Source organism: Lonchura striata, chromosome 31 (genome assembly GCF_050655825.1).
Source record: "Lonchura striata isolate lonStrDom1 chromosome 31, ASM5065582v1, whole genome shotgun sequence".
In the NCBI taxonomy this organism is placed as follows: domain Eukaryota; kingdom Metazoa; phylum Chordata; class Aves; order Passeriformes; family Estrildidae; genus Lonchura; species Lonchura striata.
Genome location: NC_140733.1, coordinates 6555611 through 6575954, shown reverse-complemented (window position 1 = coordinate 6575954; position 20344 = coordinate 6555611). Strand labels below are relative to the sequence as shown.

The 20344-nt window shown below is 61.0% G+C and overlaps 2 protein-coding genes across 3 annotated transcripts; both read right to left on the bottom strand.

Moving 5' to 3' along the window:
- Positions 1–128: 128 nt before the first annotated feature.
- Positions 129–5428, bottom strand: LOC144247908 (galactosylgalactosylxylosylprotein 3-beta-glucuronosyltransferase 3). The gene is made up of 5 exons (XM_085563646.1): positions 5347–5428; positions 4973–5057; positions 4127–4457; positions 1594–1884; positions 129–366 (listed from the first exon to the last, which is right to left on the bottom strand). The coding sequence occupies exons 1-5, from the start codon at positions 5426–5428 to the stop codon at positions 268–270; spliced, it is 888 nt and encodes a 295-aa protein (XP_085419772.1). The 3' UTR covers positions 129–267.
- A 493-nt stretch (positions 5429–5921) lies between these two features.
- On the bottom strand, positions 5922–19887 carry LOC146764817 (neutral alpha-glucosidase AB-like). Of its 2 annotated transcripts, XM_085563476.1 has the most exons (25): positions 19859–19887; positions 18638–18727; positions 18442–18550; positions 17672–17799; positions 16899–17078; positions 16096–16149; positions 15533–15617; positions 15351–15435; positions 15164–15260; positions 14554–14734; positions 13913–14066; positions 13087–13322; positions 12698–12824; positions 12361–12440; positions 11760–11903; positions 11049–11145; positions 10845–10946; positions 10189–10432; positions 9703–9767; positions 9523–9599; positions 9369–9443; positions 8760–8873; positions 8254–8366; positions 7265–7365; positions 5922–6779 (listed from the first exon to the last, which is right to left on the bottom strand). In XM_085563476.1, the coding sequence occupies exons 1-25, from the start codon at positions 19876–19878 to the stop codon at positions 6670–6672; spliced, it is 2868 nt and encodes a 955-aa protein (XP_085419602.1). In that variant the 5' UTR covers positions 19879–19887; the 3' UTR covers positions 5922–6669. The 2 variants fall into 2 exon arrangements, with proteins under 2 accessions (XP_085419602.1, XP_085419603.1); XM_085563477.1 differs by lacking the exon at positions 16096–16149.
- Between the last annotated feature and the right edge of the window lie 457 nt (positions 19888–20344).

Below are 20344 nucleotides of genomic sequence, written 5' to 3'. Positions count from 1 at the left end.
CTCAAAATTCGGGGTGACCCCCCCCAAATCGAGACTCAACCCCCCCACACTCTCCCCCACCGTGTTGGGGTCTCCCAAAATTCGGGGTGACCCCCCCAAATCGAGACCCCCCCCTTAAAAAGCACAGATGAGGCTGGGAGGGTGGTTTATTGCACAGAAGGGAACCAGGGGGGGTCCCCCAAAAAACGGGGGGGTCCTGGCGATAAATAAAGTTCTGTGGGGGTCCCGGGGGGGGTTTTGGGGGGTCCCTGGGCGTTTGGGGCCCCCCTAAACCTCGATGTCGGGGTCGGAGCCCCGGCCCTGGCGCTGCAGCTGCTCCTCCTGGCGCAGCTTCGGCTTCTCGGTGCGCGTGTGCCACACCAGCACCTGCGCCCCAAAACACCCCAAAATCGGCCCTAAATCACCCTGAAATCACCCCAAAATCATCCCGTGTGCCACACCAGCACCTGCGCCCCAAACACCCCAAAAGCAGTTGACAACCACACCAAAATCAGCCCTAAATCACCCCAAAATGGGACCTAAAACGCCCTGAAATCATCCCGTGGGCCACACCAGCACCTGCGCCCCAAAACACCCCAAAACTACCCCGAAATCGGCCCTAAATCACCCTGAAACCCCCCAAACCCTCCCCCAGGTGCAGTCACACACCTCTTTCTCCAGCTGGGCAGGGGTCATGAGCCCCCAGACCCCCCAAAATCCCTCAGGACACCCCCAAAATCCCCCAAAACCTCACCTGGGTGCAGTTGTCGGCCCGTGGCTCCAGCTGCCCGGGGGTCACCAGCCCTGAAACCCCCTCAAACCTCCCCAAAATCTCCCAAACTTCCCCAAAACCCCCCAAACCCCCCCAGATCCCCACCTGGGTGCAGTTATTGGCCTGCAGCTCCAGCTGCCCGGGGGTCACCAGCCCCAAAACCCCCCAAACCCCCCCAAACTCCCCCCAAAACCCCCCAGATCCCCACCTGGGTGCAGTTATCAACTTGGGGCTCCAGCTTCCTGGGGGTCACCAGCCCCCAAAACCTCCCAAACCCCCCAAAATCCCCCAAAACCTCACCTGGGTGCAGTTATCAACCTGGGGCTCCAGCTACCCGGGGGTCACCAGCCCTGAAACCCCCTCAAACCCCCCAAAACCCCCCCAAACTCCCCCAAACCCCCCCAGACCCCCCCAAAACCCCCCAGACCCCACCTGGCTGCAGTTATCAACTTGGGGCTCAACCTGCCTGGGGGTCACCAGCCCTGAAACCCCCTCAAACCCCCCAAAACCCCCCAAACCCTCACCTGGGTGCAGTTATTGGCCCGCGGCTCCAGCTGCCCGGGGGTCACCAGCCCCAAAACCCCCCAAAACCCCCCACCCCCCCCCCAAAAAGCCCCCAGACCCCCACCTGGCTACAGTTATCAACCTGGGGCTCCAGCTGCCTGGGGGTCACCAGCCCCCAAAACCTCCCAAACCCCCCAAAATCCCCCAAAACCTCACCTGGGTGCAGTTGTCAGCCCGTGGCTCCAGCTGCCCGGGGGTCACCAGCCCTGAAACCCCCTCAAACCCCCCAAAACCCCCCCAAACTCCCTCAAAACCCCCCAAACCCCCCAGACCCCCACCTGGGTGCAGTTGTCGGCCCGCGGCTCCAGCTGCCCGGGGGTCACCAGCCCCCCCAGGAAGGAGCTCTCCAGGAATCCCCTCTCGGCGCGGGGGTCGAAGCGGGCGCGGGGGTGGGCGAGCAGCAGGCGCAGCCCCACGGCGAAGCCGGCCATGTCCAGCGGGAACGGCCGCTCCGGCCGCCAGCCCGTGTGGAAGCCGACCACGCGGCCCCCGGCCACCAGCGGCCGCTCCAGCCGCAGGCCCCCCACCAGCCCCACGGGCCAGACCGACACGCCGCGCGTGCTGCGCATCTGGGGGGTGAGAAATGGGGGAAAAACAGGGAAAAATGGGGAAAAAATGGGGTTTTATAGGGGATTTATAGGGGATTTATAGGGGATTTATAGGGGATTTATAGGGGAATTCCAGCCCCCCACCAGCCCCACGGGCCAGACCGACACGCCGCGCGTGCTGCGCATCTGGGGGGTGAGAAATGGGGGAAAAACAGGGAAAAATGGGGAATAAATGGGGTTTTATAGGGGATTTATAGGGGAATTCCAGCCCCCCACCAGCCCCACGGGCCAGACCGACACGCCGCGCGTGCTGCGCATCTGGGGGGTGAGAAATGGGGAAAAAATGGGGTTTTATAGGGGATTTATAGGGGAATTCCAGCCCCCCACCAGCCCCACGGGCCAGACCGACACGCCGCGCTTGCTGCGCATCTGGGGGGTGAGAAATGGGGGAAAAACAGGGAAAAATGGGGAAAAAATGGGGTTTTATAGGGGATTTATAGGGGATTTATAGGGGAATTCCAGCCCTCCACCAGCCCCACGGGCCAGACTGACATGCTGCAGGTGCTGTGCATCTGTGGGGAAAAAATGGGAGTAAAACAGGGAAAAATGGGGAAAAAATGGGGTTTTATAGGGGATTTATAGGGGATTTATAGGGGATTTATAGGGGATTTATAGGGGTTTTATAGGGGATTTATAGGGGAATTCCAGCCCCCCACCAGCCCCACGGGCCAGACCGACACGCCGCGCGTGCTGCGCATCTGGGGGGCAAAAATGGGAGTAAAACAGGGAAAAAATGGGAAAAAATGGGGTTTTATAGGGGATTTATAGGGGATTTATAGGGGATTTATAGGGGTTTTATAGGGGATTTATAGGGGAATTCCAGCCCCCCACCAGCCCCACAGGCCAGACCGACACGCCGCGCGTGCTGCGCATCTGGGGGGTGAGAAATGGGGGAAAAACAGGGAAAAATGGGGAAAAAATGGGGTTTTATAGGGGATTTATAGGGGAATTCCAGCCTCCCACCAGCCAGACCGACACGCCGCGCGTGCTGCGCATCTGGGGGGGTGAGAAATGGGGGAAAAACAGGGAAAAATGGGGAATAAATGGGGTTTTATAGGGGATTTATAAGGGATTTATAGGGGAATTCCAGCCCCCCACCAGCCCCACGGGCCAGACCGACACGCCGCGCGTGCTGCGCATCTGGGGGGCAAAAATGGGAGTAAAACAGGGAAAAATGGGGAAAAATGGGGTTTTATAGGGGATTTATAGGGGATTTATAGGGGAATTCCAGCCCCCCACCAGCCCCATGGGCCAGACTGACATGCTGCAGGTGCTGCGCAACTGGGGCGTGAGAAATGGGGGAAAAACAGGGAAAAATGGGGTTTTATAGGGGATTTATAGGGGATTTATAGGGGAATTCCAGCCCTCCACCAGCCCCATGGGCCAGACTGACATGCTGCAGGTGCTGTGCATCTGTGGGGAAAAAATGGGAGTAAAACAGGGAAAAATGGGGAAAAAATGGGGTTTTATAGGGGATTTATAGGGGATTTATAGGGGAATTCCAGCCCCCCACCAGCCCCACGGGCCAGACCGACACGCCGCGCGTGCTGCGCATCTGGGGGGTGAGAAATGGGGGAAAAACAGGGAAAAATGGGGAATAAATGGGGTTTTATAGGGGATTTATAGGGGATTTATAGGGGAATTCCAGCCCTCCACCAGCCCCACGGGCCAGACTGACATGCTGCAGGTGCTGTGCATCTGTGGGGAAAAAATGGGAGTAAAACAGGGAAAAATGGGGAAAAAATGGGGTTTTATAGGGGATTTATAGAATTCCAGCCCCCCACCAGCCCCACGGGCCAGACCGACACGCCGCACATGCTGCGCAACTGGGGGGCAAAAACGGGAAAAAATGGGGTTTTATAGGGGATTTATAGGAGAATTCCAGCCCCCCACCAGCCCCACGGGCCAGACAAACACACCACAGGTGTTGCGCATCTAGAGGGAGAAATGGGAAAAAATGGGGTTTGTGGGGGATTTAGAGGGGTTTATAGGGGAATTCCAGTGGGATTTTTTTTGGGATTTTCAGGTTTTTTTCAGAATCTTCGGGATTTTCCCGGGGATTTCCTGGCTGTGAGTGTTGAGGGGGATTTGAACCATTCTGGGTGAGTTTGGGCTTTCTCGGGTGCGATTTTTTTGAGGATTTTGGGATTTTTGGGGGGGATTTTTGCGTTTTTTTCGGGATTTTCCCGGGGATTCCTCCCACCTCCTCGAAGAGCCGCAGGCTGTAGGTGTTGTCGTCGTCGGCGAAGTAGACGACGCCGGGCTCGTCGGCGCGGCGCGTGTCCCGCAGCCAGCGCAGCGCCCGGTTCCGCTGCTCGGCCCCGCGCGGGAACAGCCAGGACGGGGCCCCGGGGCCCGCCCGCAGCTCGGGGGGGGTCTCGGCGCTCAGGTGGGTGAAGGAGACCCCCGAGGCCGCCAGGACCCCCCCGACCAGCGCCGAGGGGGCGGCGGCGTCCTCCACCACCACCCAGTGCAGGGCGGGGACGTGGAGCAGAGTCTGGGACAGGCGCACCAGCTCCGCCTTCTGCACCGGCCTGGGGGGGCACGGGGGGGTTCAAATGGGGCTGGGGGCGGCCCGGAGGTCCCGGGGGGTCGGGGGGGTTCAGGGGAGGGGGCTCAGGTTGGGTTAAGGGGGGTAAAAGGGGCTGGGGGTTGTGGCAGTTCTGCCTTCTGCAGCGGTCTGGGGGCAATGGGGGGGGTTAAAATGGGGCTGGGGGCAATGGGGGGTTAAAATGGGGCTGGGGAAAATTGGGGGTTAAAATGGGGCTGGAGGCAGCCTAGGGGGCAATGGGGGGTTAAAATGGGGCTGGGGGGACAATGGGAGAGGTAAAATGGGTCTGGGGGCAGCCTGGGGGGGTTAAAATGGGTCTGGGGGGGGTTAAAATGGGTCTGGGAGTGGCCTGGGGGACTAAAATGGGTCGGGGGCGCAATGGAGGGGTTAAAATGGGTCTAGGGGGGTTAAAATGGGTCTGGGGGTCCCGGGGGTTGGGGGCAGTGGGGCAGGGAGCTCAGGGCCACTTGGGGGGGTGCAATGGGTCTGGGGGCTCACCTGGCGTAGGTCGGGGTCACCACGTAGATCGGGGGCAGCCCCTCCCCCCCGGGACCCCCCCGGAGCGGCCCCGGCGACGTTCGGGCTCAGGGTGGGGGCAGGGACAGGGCCGGCCTGGGGGGGAGGGGGCGTCAGGGACCCCCAAACCCACCCAGGGACCCCCAAAACCCTCCCCAGATAAACCCAGGGACCCCCCAAAATCCACCCCAAACCCACCACCCCAAATAAGCCCAGGGGCCCCCAAACCCACAGACCTCCCTAAAATCTCCCCCAGACCCCCCAAATCCTCTCAAGCCTCCTCAGATCCCTCCCAAATCCCCTCAGACCTCCCCAAATCCTCCCAAAATCGCCCCCAGCCCCCCCCCGGCCCTCACCGAGCTCCCGCAGGGCGCAGAAGAGCCCCACGAGCGACACCACGAAATAAACGAGGAAAACGTTCCTGAGCCGCAGCCGCATCGCGGAGGGGGGCCGGGGGGTGCTGGGGGGGCTCTCAGGGGGTCCCGGGGGGTTCTGGGCGCCTTCAGGGGATCCCGCTTTCACATCTTCCCCTCCCCCGGGGGTCTTCAGCGGCTCTTCCCAGTGCTCCCAGTTGCCCCCCGCCAGTCCCAGTTCATTCCCAGTCCCCGTTCACTCCCAGTGCGGACGTGGCGCTGCGGCCGGCCCGGCCCCGGGGGGTATCCGGGGGGTTTCTAGCCTTGCCGGGGGTCCCTGAGGAGGGGTCGGGGGATGGGGGTCTCGGTGTGAGGGGGGCGGGGCCGGTGCCGCTTTCGGGGGCGCGGAGGCTCCGGTGGAGCAGCACTTCCGGTCTGACGGCAGCTTCCTCACAATGCTTCCCCCCCGCCCCGCCTCACGCGGATGAAAAAGTTCCGGTGGGGGGTCGCAAGAAAGGTTCCGGCCTCCCCCCGACCCCCCCCCCCCACGCTGATCGAGATTCCCAACATTCCCCAAATTCCCGTTTTTTATTTGGTTTTATTTCGTGTTTTATCAAAACTCCGCGCGGCGCCGCGCCTCTTTCCCCCCCCCCCAACCCCCCTGTGCAGCGGGGGGGGGGACCCGGCTCTGCCTCCCCCCCACCAAAGAGAGGGGAGGGGTCCCCAAACCCCCCCCGAGACCCTCCCGGGCTGGGGGAGGGGCGGGCAAAAAGGGGAGGGGGCGTGGGGGGGGGGCGCACACAGAGCTTTGGTCCCCAACCCCTCCTCGACACGACCCCCACCCAAATTTGGGGGGGAAACCCCAATTTAGGGGGTTTCAGACCCCTCTTAACCCCCCTAATCTGGGGGGGGGGAGCAGAGTCACACCCAAACCTTGAATTTGGGGGCTCAGAGACCCCAAATTTGGGGTAAAATTGGGGGGGAGGGGCTCAACCTGTGATTTGGGGGTAGTCTCACCCCTCATTTGGGCAGGGTCTGACCCCCCATTTGGGGGGGCTCAATCCTCATTTTGGGGGGGACTGACCCCTCATTTTGGGGGGGGTCACAACCCCTAATTTGGAGGGGTTCCATCCTCATTTTGGGGAGGGGCTCACCCCTCATCCTGGGGGACTCAACCCCCCCCCACCCCCAATTCTGGGCTCCTCAAACAGCGGCGGCCGCTGGGGTTTTTTTTGGGGGGGATTTGAGGTTTTTTGGGGGGCTCTGGGGGGGCCCAGGGGGTTCAGGGAATTTTGGGGGGTGGTCCAGGGCCCCCCCCCCCGTCCATTATCGCAGGGAGATGCTCCAGTCGGCCCCAATGGGGACCCCAGGGCGCCGCAGGGTCAGCACCGAGCGCTCGGGGTCGTGCTGGAAATGCAGCGAGCTCTGGGAACCGTCTGCAGATGGAGACACAAAATTCGGGGTCAGGGATCCCAAATTCGGGGTCAGGGACCCCAAAAATTCATCAGGAATGTAAAAAACTCAGAGGAATCATAAAACTCCAGCTCACTGACCCCGAGAACCCATCAAGAACACAAAATGCTCCTCAGAAACCCCAAATTCTTCGTGAGGGACCTTGAATTCCCCTCTGGGACCCCAATTCCCCTCAGAAACCATAAAATTCCCTCAAGGACAACAAAATTTCTCTCAAGGATCCCAAATTCTCCCTCAAGGACCCCAAAAACCCCTCAGAAACTCCAAAGTCTCCTCAGGATCTTCCAAAATCCACCCTCCTCCCCCAAACCCCTCAATGTCCATCCTGAGCCAGGCGCTCTCCAGCCACTCCACCCCCAGGATGACCCCTCCAAAACCCCCCAAAACCTACCCTAAAACCCCCAAAACCCACCCTAAAACCCCAAAACTCCCCCAAAACCCCCCTCACCTTGGGTGGTCAGCAGGGCGCTCTCCGGCCGCCCCACCCCCAGGATGACCACTCGCTCCAGCCAGGCTGGGCTGGACATGGACCCGCGGGGGTCAGCAGAGCTGGGGGGACAGAGGGGTCACAAGGAGGGTCACAGCCCCCCAAAAATCACCCCTGATCCCTCACCCCCATCACAGACAGGGCCCACGAGAAACGGGGGTTTGGGGACACCCTAGAGGTATTTTTGGGATATTTTGGGGCTGTTTTGGGTACCTGTCCATAAAGGTTCCTAGGAGGTGTTTGGGGTGAGTTCAGGGGTATGTTTAGGGTATTTTTGTACACACAGCTGTGAGGGTGCCTGGAGCTGTTTGGGGGGTATTTTTGGGTTGTTTTGGGGATATTTTAGGACCATGTTTGGAGTATTTTGGGTACATGATTGTGAAGGCTCTTAGGGGTTGTTTCGGGGTGGATTTGAGGGATATTTTTCAGTATTTGGGGGTATTTTTGGGCTGCTTTTTTCACTCCTGTTTCCCACACTTTTTCTCTCCTCACGTTTTCCCGCCCTTTTTGTCCCCTCACGTTTTCCCGCCCTTTTTGTCCCCTCACATTTTCCCGCCCTTTTTGTCCCCTCACGTTTTCCCGCCCTTTTTGTCCCCTCACGTTTTCCCGCCCTTTTTGTCCCCTCACGTTTTCCCGCCCTTTTTGTCCCCTCACGTTTTCCCGCCCTTTTTGTCCCCTCACGTTTTCCCGCCCTTTTTCTCCCCTCACGTTTTCCTGCCCTTTTTGTCCCCTCATGTTTCCATTTTTCCCCTTACATTTCCTGCCCTTTTTTTCCCCTTTGTTTATGGGATTTTTGTGTACCTGCCTGGGAGGTTTTTTTGGGGCAGTTTTGGGGCTACTTTAGGGGATTTTTTGGATAGCTGGCAGTCAGGTTACCCTGGGGCTGCTTCAGGTGGGATTTCTGGAATACTTTAGGGTATTTTAGGCTGGTTTTGGGATATTTTGGGTACCTGGAGGTGAGAGTGCCATTGGCAAAGTGGAAGTGCCGGTGCAGGAATGCATTTTTGGTGGCATAGTCGAAGCTGATTCCATCATCCACATACAGATCCCCTTGCGCCGTGCCCTGGGGGATAAAAGGGGGTTTGGGGGGATCCCAAGAGGGGTTTTGGGGGCAAATGAGGGGTCTGGAGGTATCTCAGAGGGTTTTTGAGGGTCCCAGGGAGAGTTTTTGGGGTCCCTGAAGGGAGATTCAGGGTTCCTGCATTCACCTGGGAGGGATCTGGGGGGGGTTTCAGGGTTCCTGGTGGGGGTTTTGGGGTTCCCACACTCACCTGGGAAGTGTCTGGGGGTGTTTTGTGGACCCTGAGGGGGATTTGGGGTCCCTGCACTCACCTGGGAGGGGTCTGGAGAGGTTTTGGGGTTCCTGGTGGGGGTTTTGGGGTCCCTACACTCACCTGGGAGAGGTCTGGAGAGGTTTTGGGGTTCCTGGTGGGGGTTTTGGGGTCCCTACACTCACCTGGGGGCTCAGGGCCACATAGAGGGTGAAGGGGTCGCCCTTCATGGCCTCAGTGGAGCGGCGAGGCCGGTCCTGGCGTGGGATCACCGTCCCCCCTCGCTGGAACACCGGGATCTGGTGGAGCATGGGGGGGGGTCAGCACCCCAAAAACCCCATTAAAAAAACCCAAATCCCCCCAAAAACCCCATTTAAAAAAACCCAAATCTCCCCAAACCCTGCCCAAAAAAAACCCAAATCCCCCAGGTCACTCCCAGTGCTTGAGATGATTTTGACCACTATCCCCACCCGCACTGGAACACAAGGATCTGGGGGGATTCAGATTTTTGGAGTCTCCAGGGGGATTTTGGGGTCGCCATGGAAGTTCTGGGGTCTCCAGGGAGGTTTTTGGGGTCCCAAACCCCTCCACACACCCCTTGAGCTCCCCCAAAACAACCCATGGTGCTGAGGGTGACGGGCACCACACTCCCCATGGGGGAAGAGGGAGATCAGGGGAGGATTTTGGGGTGTCCAGGGGGAATTTTGGGGGTTCCAAGGGCAGTTTTAGGGTCTCATGGGGGTTTTGGGGTCCCAGCATCCCCCCAAACCCCTTGAGCCCCCCCAGAAACCCACGGTGCTGAGGGTGACGGGCACATAGAGGGTCTGGGGCGCCCGGTGCTGCTCGTGGGTCTCTTCATTGTACCAGACCTGGGGGTGAAATTTAGGGTTCAGGGGGGTCCTGCGCCCCAAAAAAACCCTAAAAATCACCCCAAAAGGGCTCACTCACCTCTCCTTCCCCAGGCAGGTACACGTTGACCCCGCGGGCGCCCGACTCTGTCACGGGGTGCACCAGGAGCACCCGGTCTGGGGGACAGGGGTCAGCAAGGGGAAACCCCAAAAATGACCCCAAAAGGGATCCTAAAAGGGGTCAAGGACCCCAGAAAGGGAGTCAGGGACTCCCCCTCACCGATCATGTACTGGTCATCCATGGCGAAGGTGTGGGGGTCATCCGGGAATTCCATCCACAGGGGCCTGGGGGGGACAGTGGGGTTTGGGGTCAGGGGGATCTGGGGGCATTTTGGGGGTTTCGGATTAGGGGGATTTGGGGTCAGAGGGTTTGGGGATGTTTTGGGGTCAGGGGGTCTGAGGCCAGGAATTTGGAGTCATCAGGGTTTGGGAGCAGGCGTCTAGGACGGGGCGGTTTGGGGTCAGAGGTTTGGGTTCAGGGGATTTGGGGTTATCCTGGATGGACTGGGGGTTACCCAGGTAGATTTTAGGGATGAATTTGGGGGTTTTGGGGTGGATTTGGGGTTTTTGGGGTGGCACACCTCATGACAGGGATGCCCTGGCAGTGGCAGTGGTACAAGGCCATGTACCACGTCGGGAACAGGGGATTTTGGGGTTATCTTGGGTGGGTTTTTGGGGTGGATTTGGGGTTTTTGGGGCGGCACACCTCATGACGGGGATGCCCTGGCGGTGGCAGTGGTAGAAGGCCGTGTACCACGTCGGGAGCAGGGCGTAGCGGCGCCGCAGCGCGGCCCTGACCAGCGCCAGGTGCTCGGGGCTCAGCAGCCACGGCTCGCGCCGCGCCGTGTCCAGGTGGGCGTGGGCGCGGAAGAAGGGCTGGAACGCCCCGGCCTGGTACCAGCGCACCTGCAGCTCCGGGCCCGGGTTCTGGAAGAAGCCGCCCACGTCCGCTGCCAACGGGGCAGGGGTGGCAGTGAGCCCTGGTCCTGAGCCTGCTCCCAGTCCCACATCCCGGTGCTGGCCCTGATCCCAATCCTGGTCTCAATCCTGGTCCTGGCCCTGGCCCTGATCCCAATCCTGGTCTCAATCCTGGTCCTGATCCCAATCCTGCCCCCAGTCCTGATCCCATTCCTAATCCCTGTCCCAGCTCTGATCCTAGATCCTGGACCTGACCCAGATCCCAATCCTGGTCCTGGTCTCAAACCCCTCCTGATCCCAGCCAGCCCTTGTTCCATTCCCATTCCAGATCCCAGCTCCAATCCTACCCATGACCCCATTCTTTATCCCATATCCCAATCCCTGACCCCATTCTTTATCCCATATCCCAATCCCAGCATTCCCAGTACTCCCAGTTTGGCTCACCCCCGCAGAAGGCCAGCCCGGCCAGCCCGAAGCTCAGGCACATGGGAATGGAGATCCGCAGGTGCTCCCAGTCAGCCGTGTTGTCCCCGGTCCAAACCGCACCTGGGGAGTTTGGGGGGGTCAGGGGGGGTTCCCCTCAATCCTGAACCCCCCCACAAATTCCAGGATTTGCCCAAAATCCCAGGATTTCCCCCCAGGCCTCACCGTAGCGCTGGGAGCCGGCGAAGAAGGCGCGGCTGAGCACGAAGGGCCGGAGCCGCCCCCCCGAGCGCCGGATCAGCCCCTCGGCCGTGGCCTTGTGCTGGGAACGGGGAAAAGGGGGTCAGCCACCCCAAACCCGACCCCAAAGGGGGCTAAAGGGGTTTGGGGGAAATGAAGCCAGAATTGAGAGGGTTTGGGGGGACCTAAAGGGTGTTTGAGGGGCCTAAACGGAGTTTGTGGGGGTTTAGAACAGTTTGGGGGCTCCTAAAGGGGTTTGAGGGGTCCTAAATGGGTGTTTGGGGGGGCCTAAAAAGGGTTTGGAGGAGCCTGAAGGGGTTTGGGGGATCCTGAAGGGATTTGGGGGGGAAATTAATGGAGAACTGGAGGGGCCCAAAAGGAGAGAGTCCTAAAGAGGTCTGGGGGGCTTTGGGAGGTTGGAATTTTTTTGGGGCTCCTTCAGAAGTTTTGGGGATGCCCCTGTGAGGATTTAAGGGCATCTCAGAGGATTTGGGGGGGGGGGGGGGTCCCAGAAGATTTGGGGGGGGGGGGTCGTCTCACCATACAGAGCCCACAGATGCTCCCAGCCCCCAAACTGCCCAAGGTTTAGGGAGGGTCCCTGAGGGGTTTGGGTGGCTCTGGGAGATTGGGATTTTTTTTTGGGTCTCTGTGGGATTTTGGGGTTGTCCCTGTGGGGTTTTGGGGGGGGGGTCTCACCACGTAGAGCCCGTAGATGTTGTGCAGCTCACGGTGCTCCCAGCCCCCAAAGTGCCGCGCGTCCTTGTGCATCGTCACCTCGGGGCCGCTGAACACCGACGGCTCGTTCATGTCATTCCACGTGTACAGCGCCTCCGTGGAGCCCTGGGGGAGCCCCAGATCAGTGGGAGGACCCCAAAAATATGGGGAGGGGGGGGGTTCTGAAACCCTCCCAGGGGATCCCCAAAATCGGGGCGGAAAGCCAAGATGGGGTCTCCAAAAAGGCACTGAGGGGAAAGGGTGCGTGGGAGAAAGGGGTGAGGAGAGGTTTGTGGGGATTCTCTAAAACTAGAGAGGGCTTCAAGCTCAGGAAAGCCCAAAAAATCAGCAGGGAAACCCCAAAAATATGGGGGGGATTCTGCAAGTGCCAGGCGGTTCCCCAAAATCCCCCCTAAAAGATGGAGGGATTCTCCAAGGGGAGGATGGTGCAAGGGGGAAAAGGGTGAAGAGAGGAATTTGTGAGGGGGGGGTCTCCAGGGTTTTGGGAATGCTTTGAGGGGAGGCTCTGGAGGGTCTGACAGAAATCTGGGGGGGTTGGACAGAGATTTTGGGGGGTCCCCACCTCATACTGGTCGAAGGCAAACATGTTCGCCCACCACTCGCGCATCTCGGGGTTCGTGAAGTCGGGGTACGCCGAAGAGCCTGGGGGGCACGGGGGGGGGGGGCTTGTGACCCCCCCTGGACTCCCCAAAACCACCCCAAAACCACCCCAAAATCCCCCCAGCCCCACTGACTGGACCAACAGCAGCCTTTGTAGCCACTGCCATCCTCAGTATTGATGTGGAACTCCCTGAGCACCCTGAGACCACCCCAAAATCCCTTCAGGAGCTCTCAAAACCCCCAGAAAATCCCCTAAAACCCCTCGAGGACCTCCCAGATCCCCCCCCAGCCCCACTGACCGGGCCAGCACCAGCCCTCGTAGTCGTTGCCGTCCTTGGTTTTGACGAAGAGGCCTCGCGCCCGCAGCTCCGTGTGCACCCGGTACCCCCCGTCCACCTTGATGTGCGGGTCCACGATGCTGACCATCTGTGGGGCAGTGGCCAGGGGTGAGTGACCACCGGGCAGTGGCCAGGGAGGCAGTAACCAAGGGAACGTTCCCAATCCCAATCCCACCCCATTCCCAATCCCCTCCCTGCATTTCCAGCCCACCAAGCGCTCCAGCATGCCCCGGGGGTTGGGGAATTTGGCAGGATTTGGCAGGATCCCATTTCCAATCCTGCTCCCACCCCAATCCCATTCCCAATCCTGCTCCCACCCCAATCCCATCCCAACCCCGTTCCCGTCCCACCCTGCGTTTCCGGGCCGCCAGGCGCTCCAGCATGCCCCGAGGGTTGGGGAATTTGGCAGGGTCCCAGGTGAAGTAGCGCTTGCCGTCGGCGTGCTCGATGTCCAGCCAGAGCACGTCCAGGGGCAGCTCGTGCTCCTCGAATCCCCTCTCCACAGCCTCCACGTCCGCCTCGTCCTGGTAATTCCAGCGGCTCTGGTGGTAGCCCAGGGAGAAGAGCGGGGGCAGCGCCTGTGTGCCTGGGCAAGGGGTGGGAACAAGGGTGAAATCCCCCAAAACAGCCCTAAAAACGGGCATGGGGCACAGCCAGATGGGAGAGATCCCCTAAAATAATCCTAAAAATGGGGGCACGGTGAAAATGCCTTGAAAATAACCCTAAAAGTGGAGATAGGGTGGGAATCCCCTGAAAATAATCCTAAAAATGGGAATGGGGTGGGAATGTTCTGAAAATAACTCTAAAAGTGGGAATAGGGTGGGAATCCCCTGAAAATAACCCTAAAAGTGGGAACAGGGTGAGAAACCCCTGAAAACCCTAAAAGTGGGAATAAGGTGGGAATCCCCTGAAACTCGGAACGGAGCAGAAATTTTCTGCAAATAACTCTAGAAACAGAAACTGGACAACATCAAAGTTGAGAAATCCCCCAAAAACCCCCGTGAGAATGGAAATGGGGTTGAAAGAGAAAAATTCACAGTGTCCCCACTGTCCTGTACCAGTCGGGGCTCTATTCTGGTGTCCCTGTCCCCATCCCAGTGTCCCCAGTGTCCCATACTGGTCAGGGCTCTGTTCTGGTGTCCCTGTCCCCATCCCAGTGTCCCCAGCGGCCCGTACCAGTCAGTCTCCCGTACTGGGCAGTGACGTCGGCGGGCCGCGGCCCCAGCAGCAGGAAGACGTCGATGACGCCGCTCTCGGACATCCAGCGCACCTCAGTCTGGGGGGTCTCACCTCCCCCCTGCATGTAATCCAGGAGCTTCCCAAAAAGGGTCTGGGGGTGGGACAGGGGGTCAGCAACCCCAAATTCCCACTGAGGTAACCAGACACCCCCGCAAACCACCCCAAAGTCCCCCTCTCGGACTTTCCCAGACGTGTTAGAGCTGATGTCCACCCTGGTCTTGGCCCCTCAGGGACCCCAGATCCCCTAAATCCCCTCCAGAACACCCTAAATCCCCCTCCTGGATCTTTCTAGCAGTGTTGGAGCCCCCCAAGAACCCCAAAACCTACCCAGGACCCCCAAACCTCCCCCAAACCTCCTCAAACCTCCCCCAAACCCCCCGAGACCTCCCTGCTGGACATTCCCAACTGTGTTGGAGCTGATGTCCACCCAGGACCTACAAACCCACCCAGAACCCTCCCGAAACCCCCTCAGACCCCTCTGCCGGACCTTCCCAGCCGTGTTGGAGCTGATGTCCACGCAGGACCCCTCAAACCCACCCAGAACCCTCCCCAAACCTCCCCAGACCCCCCTGCCAGACCTTCCCGGCCGTGTTGGAGCCGATGTCCACCCAGGTCTCGGCGGCGTTGAGCCAGAAGATGCCGAGGCTGAGGCGGGGCCGGTGGGCGAGCAGCAGCGGCACCGAGCCGTACAGAGCCATGGGCGTGAACACCTCGTACTGGAACACGTCCAGGTTGTACAGGCGGTACGGGTCACCCCCCCTGGGGACACGGGGACAGTCAGGGACACTGCCAGGGGGTCAGGGACACACCCCAGGGCTGTACAGGCTCTATGGGTCACCTCCCCCAGGGGACATCTGGGATATGGGGGCAGGCTCAGGGACACCCCCACGATGTCACTGTCACCCCATGAAGCCACCATCACTGCCATCCCCACACAGCATCGCTGTCACTGACACCCTGCTGCTGTCACTGTCACTGTCACCCCAGTGTTCCTGTCCTCCCACGGTGACACCACCCCCTCAGTGCCACCATCCCCCTCATCTCACTCCTGTACCCCCACATCCCCATGTTGTCCCCATCTCTGTGTCACCCCAATATCCCTGTGGTGTCCCCAACATCCCTGTGGTGTCCCCAATGTCCCCGTGGTGTCCCCAGTGTCCCCGTGGTGTCCCCGGTGTCCCCGCTCACTCGGTGGGGCGCAGCCGCAGGCTCTCGGCGTGCTCGGGGATGCCGTACACGTGCTCGAATCCGGGCAGGGAGAAATCCAACCCCACCGAGGTGGGTCCTGCAGGGAGGGGTTGGGGGGGTCACAGGGGTCCCCCATGCCCCCTTCCCGTGTCCCCAAGTGTCCCCAAGCGTCCCCAGCTGTCCCCACCATAGGGTTTGCTGTCCGTGTGCGTCTTGAACGTCTCCTCCCACGCCCCCGGCTCCTCCTCGGGCTCTGCCGGTGGCTCCGCGGGCTGGGGGGGACAAATCCTGTCAGGAATGGGGGGACCCCTCCCCCAAAAAAATGGGGGGAGGGTTTACTCTGGGGTGTCCCCCCCCAGTCCTTGTCACCTTGTCGCTCTGGGTGCTGCCAGCGCCGTCCTCGGGCCCCTCCTGCGCCGCCCCCTCCTCGCCCGGGGGGTCCTTGGGGGGGTCCCTGTGGGAATTTGGGGTCCTGGGGTGCCCCAAAGGGGGGAGCAGGGGGGCGACAGGGACAAGGGGCATCCCCAAGACCCCGAATTTTGGGGGGACCAGGACCCCCCTCAGCTGCTCCTGCCCACTCTGGGTGGGGGGGTGGGGGGGGGGGAAATCTCCTCATTTTTGGGGTGCACAGACCCCCGCCAGCTACACCTAACCCTTCAATTTGGGGGTGCACAGACCCCCCTTAGCTACACCTGACCCTTCAATTTGGGTAGGGGGGCACAGACCCCCTCCCTGACTACTCCAGCCCCCTCCCCAATTTTGGGGGCCACAACAACCCCCCCCAAGCTGCTCCTACTCCCCGTTTTGGGGGGGATTTGAAGTCCCCCAGTTCCTCCTACCCCCTCCCACCGTGCTGAGGGGGGGATCCCTTTTTGAGGGGGGGTCCGGGGGAGTTTGGGGGCACAGGGACGGCGGCGATTCCATGGATTTACCTACGGAAAAGGCTCTTGATCCTATCCCACACAGAACTAACTTTATCCGCCAGACTGGGGGTGGGGGGCACCAAAACAGAAACACAGAGAGTCAGCGCGGCCCCCCCGGCCCGCGGGGACCCCCTGGGCTGGGGGGGCCACCCCGACCCCCTCTGCGCTTCGGGGGACACCCCCCACCCCACCCTGAGCCCTGCGGGGGGATTTGGGGTTTTTTTTAGGGTTTTTCAAAGGGTTTTTGAGCCTTTTTTGAGGGTTTCTTCCTTCTTTTTTTTTTTTTTAGGATTTTGAAAGTTTTTAAGATTTTTTTTAGGAGCTTTTCTGGGAGTTTTGAAGGTATTTGAGGGTTTTTTAGGAGGATTTTTGGGGGGTTTTGAAAGTTTCTGAGTTTTTTAGGAATTTTTTGGGGGGGTTTGAAGGTTTTTGAGCATTTTTTAAAGGGTTTTTGGGGGTGGTTTTGAAGGGTTTTGAGTATTTTTTGATTATTTTTGTGGAATTTTGAAGATTTTTGAGGCTTTTTTAGGAATTTTTTGGAAGGTTTTTGAGGGATTATTTTTAGGATTTAGAAGATTTTTGGAAGTTTTTTTAAGGTCTTTTTGGTGATTTTAAAGGTTTTTTGAGAGCTTTTTGAAAGTTTTTTTTTTTTTAGGATTTTGAAGATTTTTTGAGAGTGTTTTTTTTTGGGGATTTTGAAGGTTTTTGAGCATTTTTTTGAGTTTTTTTCTAGGAATTTGAAGGTTTTCTGAGGGCTATTTTTAGGAGTTTGAAGGTTTTCTGAGGGTTTTTCAGGGTTTGGGGTCACTCACGAGTCCCGGCGGCGCCGCTGGTGCTCGAAGACGAGGAGGCCGCGGGCGTTGACGCTGCAGAGCAGCTCCCGCTGCCGCAGCAGGTCCAGGCGGAACGGCCGCTCCGTCACCAGCAGCCGGTGGCCCCCGGGGCCCAGGGACAGCTCCAGGGTCCCCTCGTCACGGCCTGTCACCTCCAGCCTGGGGACAGTGGTGTTTGTCACCACCCCAGGGCTTTGTCACCACCCCAGGGCACCCCGGGCTTTGTCACCATCCCAGGGCTTTGTCACCACCCCAGGGCACTCCAGGCTTTGTCACCGTCCCAGGGCACCCCAGAGCACCCCAGAGCACCACAACTGCCACCCCGGGGCAGCTCTGGGGTGTCCTGATCACGGCCTGGGGACAGCGGCCATCAGGGGTGGCAGTGTCCCCTGTCCCTCAGGGGTTGGCTCTGACCTCCTCCTGTGTCCCCATGTGTCCCCATGTCCCCTCACCTCTCGGCAGGCGGCTCCCCCAGCAGCCATTGGGGATGGGTGGCAGTGTCCCCATGTGTCCCCATGTCCCCTCACCTCTCGGCAGGCGGCTCCCCCAGCAGCCATTGGGGATGGGTGGCAGTGTCCCCATGTGTCCCCATGTCCCCTCACCTCTCGGCAGGCGGCTCCCCCAGCAGCCATTGGGGATGGGTGGCAGTGTCCCCATGTGTCCCCATGTCCCCTCACCTCTCGGCAGGCGGCTCCCCCAGCAGCCATTGGGGATGGGTGGCAGTGTCCCCATGTGTCCCCATGTCCCCTCACCTCTCGGCAGGCGGCTCCCCCAGCAGCACGTCGGGCACGTGGTAGCGGGGCCGCAGCGGGGCCAGCTCCTGGATGCGCAGGCGCGTCACGTTCCCGGTGAGCCCCCACAGCTCCAGCAGCAGCGGCACCTGCGGGGACAGCGGTGGCACCTGGGGCTGGGGATTGTCACCTGGGGCTGGGAACTGGCACCTGGGGCTGGGGATTGGCACCTGGGGATGGGGATTGGCACCTGGGGATGGGAATTGGCACCTGGGGATGGGGATTGGCACCTGGGGCTGGGAATTGGCACTTGGGGCTGGGAATTGGCACCTGGGGATGGGAACTGGCACCTGGGCATGGGGATTGGCACCTGGGCATGGGAATTGTCATCTGGGGCTGGGAACTGGCACCTGGGGATGGGAACTGGCACCTGGGGCTGGGGATTGGCACCTGGGCTGGGAACTGGCACCTGGGGATGGGAATTGTCACCTGGGGCTGGGAATTGGCACCTGGGGCTGGGAACTGGCACCTGGGGCTGGGAATTGGCACGTGGGGCTGGGGACATGAGGACAGTGGCACCTGAGGCAGAGGACACAGGGACAGTGGCACCTGGGGGCCCCCACACCTCCCACAGCAGTGACACCTGAACGGCGGGGACAGGGACAAGGCCAGCTAGGCACAGAGACACCTGGGACCCCCCAGTGTCCCCGTGTCCCCTCACCTGGGTGGCCTCGGTGACCACCTGGATCCTGTGAGCCCTGTGACCCCCCAGTGTCCCCGTGTCCCCTCACCTGGGTGGCCTCGTTGACCAGCTGGATGGTGGCCACGTCGGGGCCGAGCTGCAGCGACTCCAGCAGCGCCCGGTACGGGGAGTTCCCGGGCTGGATCCGCCGCTGCCGCCTGGGGGGGCACAGGGAGGGGGGCCCTGAGTGACCCCCCGGGCTGAGCCCCCCAGATTCCCCCAGCCGTGCCCCCCCAGCCCCACACCTGCAGAAGCCGCTCTGCTCGCAGCTCTTGAAGTTGCCGCGGTCGACGGCGAGCGAGGCCCCGAGGCACAGGGTCAGCCAGAGCGGCCACCTGGGGGCACGGGGGGTCAGCACCCCAAAAACAGGGAGAGAGACCCCCAAAACAAACCTAAGGGGGTCAGCACCCCGAAAACGGGGAGAGGGACCCCCAAAACAAACCTGGGGCATGGGGGGTCAGCACCCCAAAAACAGGGAGAGACCCCCAAAACAAACCTGAGGGGGTCAGCACCCCGAAAACGGGGAGAGGGACCCCCAAAACAAACCTGGGGCATGGGGGGTCAGCACCCCAAAAACAGGGAGAGAGACCCCCAAAACAAACCTGAGGGGGTCAGCACCCCAAAAACGGGGAGAGAGAGACCCCCAAAACAAACCTGAGGGGGTCAGCACCCCAAAAACGGGGAGAGAGACCCCCAAAACAAACCTGGGGCACGGGGGGCTCAGTGCCCCGAAACTGGGGGAGACGGCCCCCCAAATCCCACCTGAGGGGGTCAGAACCCTGAAACCACCCAGAGACCTCCCCCAAACCCACCGGGGAACCCCAAAACCAGCGGGAGACCCCCCCCAAACCCACGGGGGGACACCGGGACACCCCAAATCCCCCCTCAGGTGGGCAAGGGGGTGGGTCAGAGAGCCCCAAAATCATTGGGGGGGGCAGCAGGGACCCCCGAACATGGAGACGGGGGGGCACAGGGACCCCCCCCCAAAAAACACCTCAGGTGAGAACGGGGCGGTCCAGATCCCCCAAATGGCATCTGTGGGGGCATAGACCCCAAAAACCAGCGGGGGGGACACGGGGGGGGGCATTGGGAGGGTAAGAGCTGGGGTAGGGACCCCCCCCAAACCCGCGGGGGGCACAGGGACTCCCCCCAAACCCACAGGGACACCCCGACCGGCACCCAGAGGCAGCAGGGGGGACATGGGGGTGGTCACAGAGCAGATTTCGGGGGGGTCCCGGGGGAATCTGGGGGGGGGGGTCCCACAGGGGCTGGGGGGGGGTCGGGGGTGTGTGGGGGGCTGGGCCGCAGCCCGGGCTCGAGGATTTGGGGGGGGTCCCGGGCACTCAAGGCCCGGCCGGGGGGGCCCGGGGGGGTTTTTGGGGCGGGGGGTCCCGTGGGGGGGTCGGGGGTGACTTTGGGGGTCCCGTGGGGGGTGGGGGGGGGTCGGGCCCCTGGCGCGCGCTCACCGCCCCAGCGCCGCCGCCATCTTGGATCCGGCCTGACCCTTGACCCCGCCCCCCGGCCCGACGCCGCCGCCTCCTATTGGCTGCGAGTGGCCACGCCCTCCTCCCCGCCCCGGCCACGCCCTCCCGCGGGGTTCCCGCCTTACCTGGTTGCCGGGGAGACCGAGGCCCCGCCCTCCCCGTGTTGTGATTCGCGGTCGAGGCTGGAGCGACGGCAGCACAACTCAATCAGAGCGCGGCTCGGGGAAGAGGCGAGAGCGCAGCGTGAGGGCAGGAGGGAAACCCAATGAAAGCGCGGGAACGCTGAGTGACACGCTGTCTTGTCCAATCAGAATGCTGCTTTCAGCCGGTGCCCCGCCCACGAGGGCTTCCGTGGCAACGCCCCGCCTCCGCGCTCATGGAAACCACCGCCCTGGCGACCGCGGCCCGTCCTTTTCCGGAGAGCCAATCAGCAGCGCGGATTCCTGAGTGCCGGCAACCGCGTCCAAT

Bases quoted from the DNA above. Each gene is read 5' to 3' on its own strand.
- LOC144247908 (XM_085563646.1), bottom strand. From the start codon at position 5,428: ATGCGGCTGCGGCTCAGGAACGTTTTCCTCGTTTATTTCGTGGTGTCG. The intron at 5,058-5,346 runs GTGAGGGCCGGG...CCCCACCCTGAG, and splicing joins CTGCGCCCTGCGGGAGCTCG to CCCGAACGTCGCCGGGGCCG. The intron at 4,458-4,972 runs GTGAGCCCCCAG...GTGCCCCCCCAG, and splicing joins GTGACCCCGACCTACGCCAG to GCCGGTGCAGAAGGCGGAGC.
- LOC146764817 (XM_085563476.1), bottom strand. From the start codon at position 19,878: ATGGCGGCGGCGCTGGGGCG. The intron at 17,079-17,671 runs GTGAGGGGACAT...CACTGTCCCCAG, and splicing joins GGGGAGCCGCCTGCCGAGAG to GCTGGAGGTGACAGGCCGTG. The intron at 10,947-11,048 runs GTGAGGCCTGGG...CAAACTCCCCAG, and splicing joins CGCCGGCTCCCAGCGCTACG to GTGCGGTTTGGACCGGGGAC.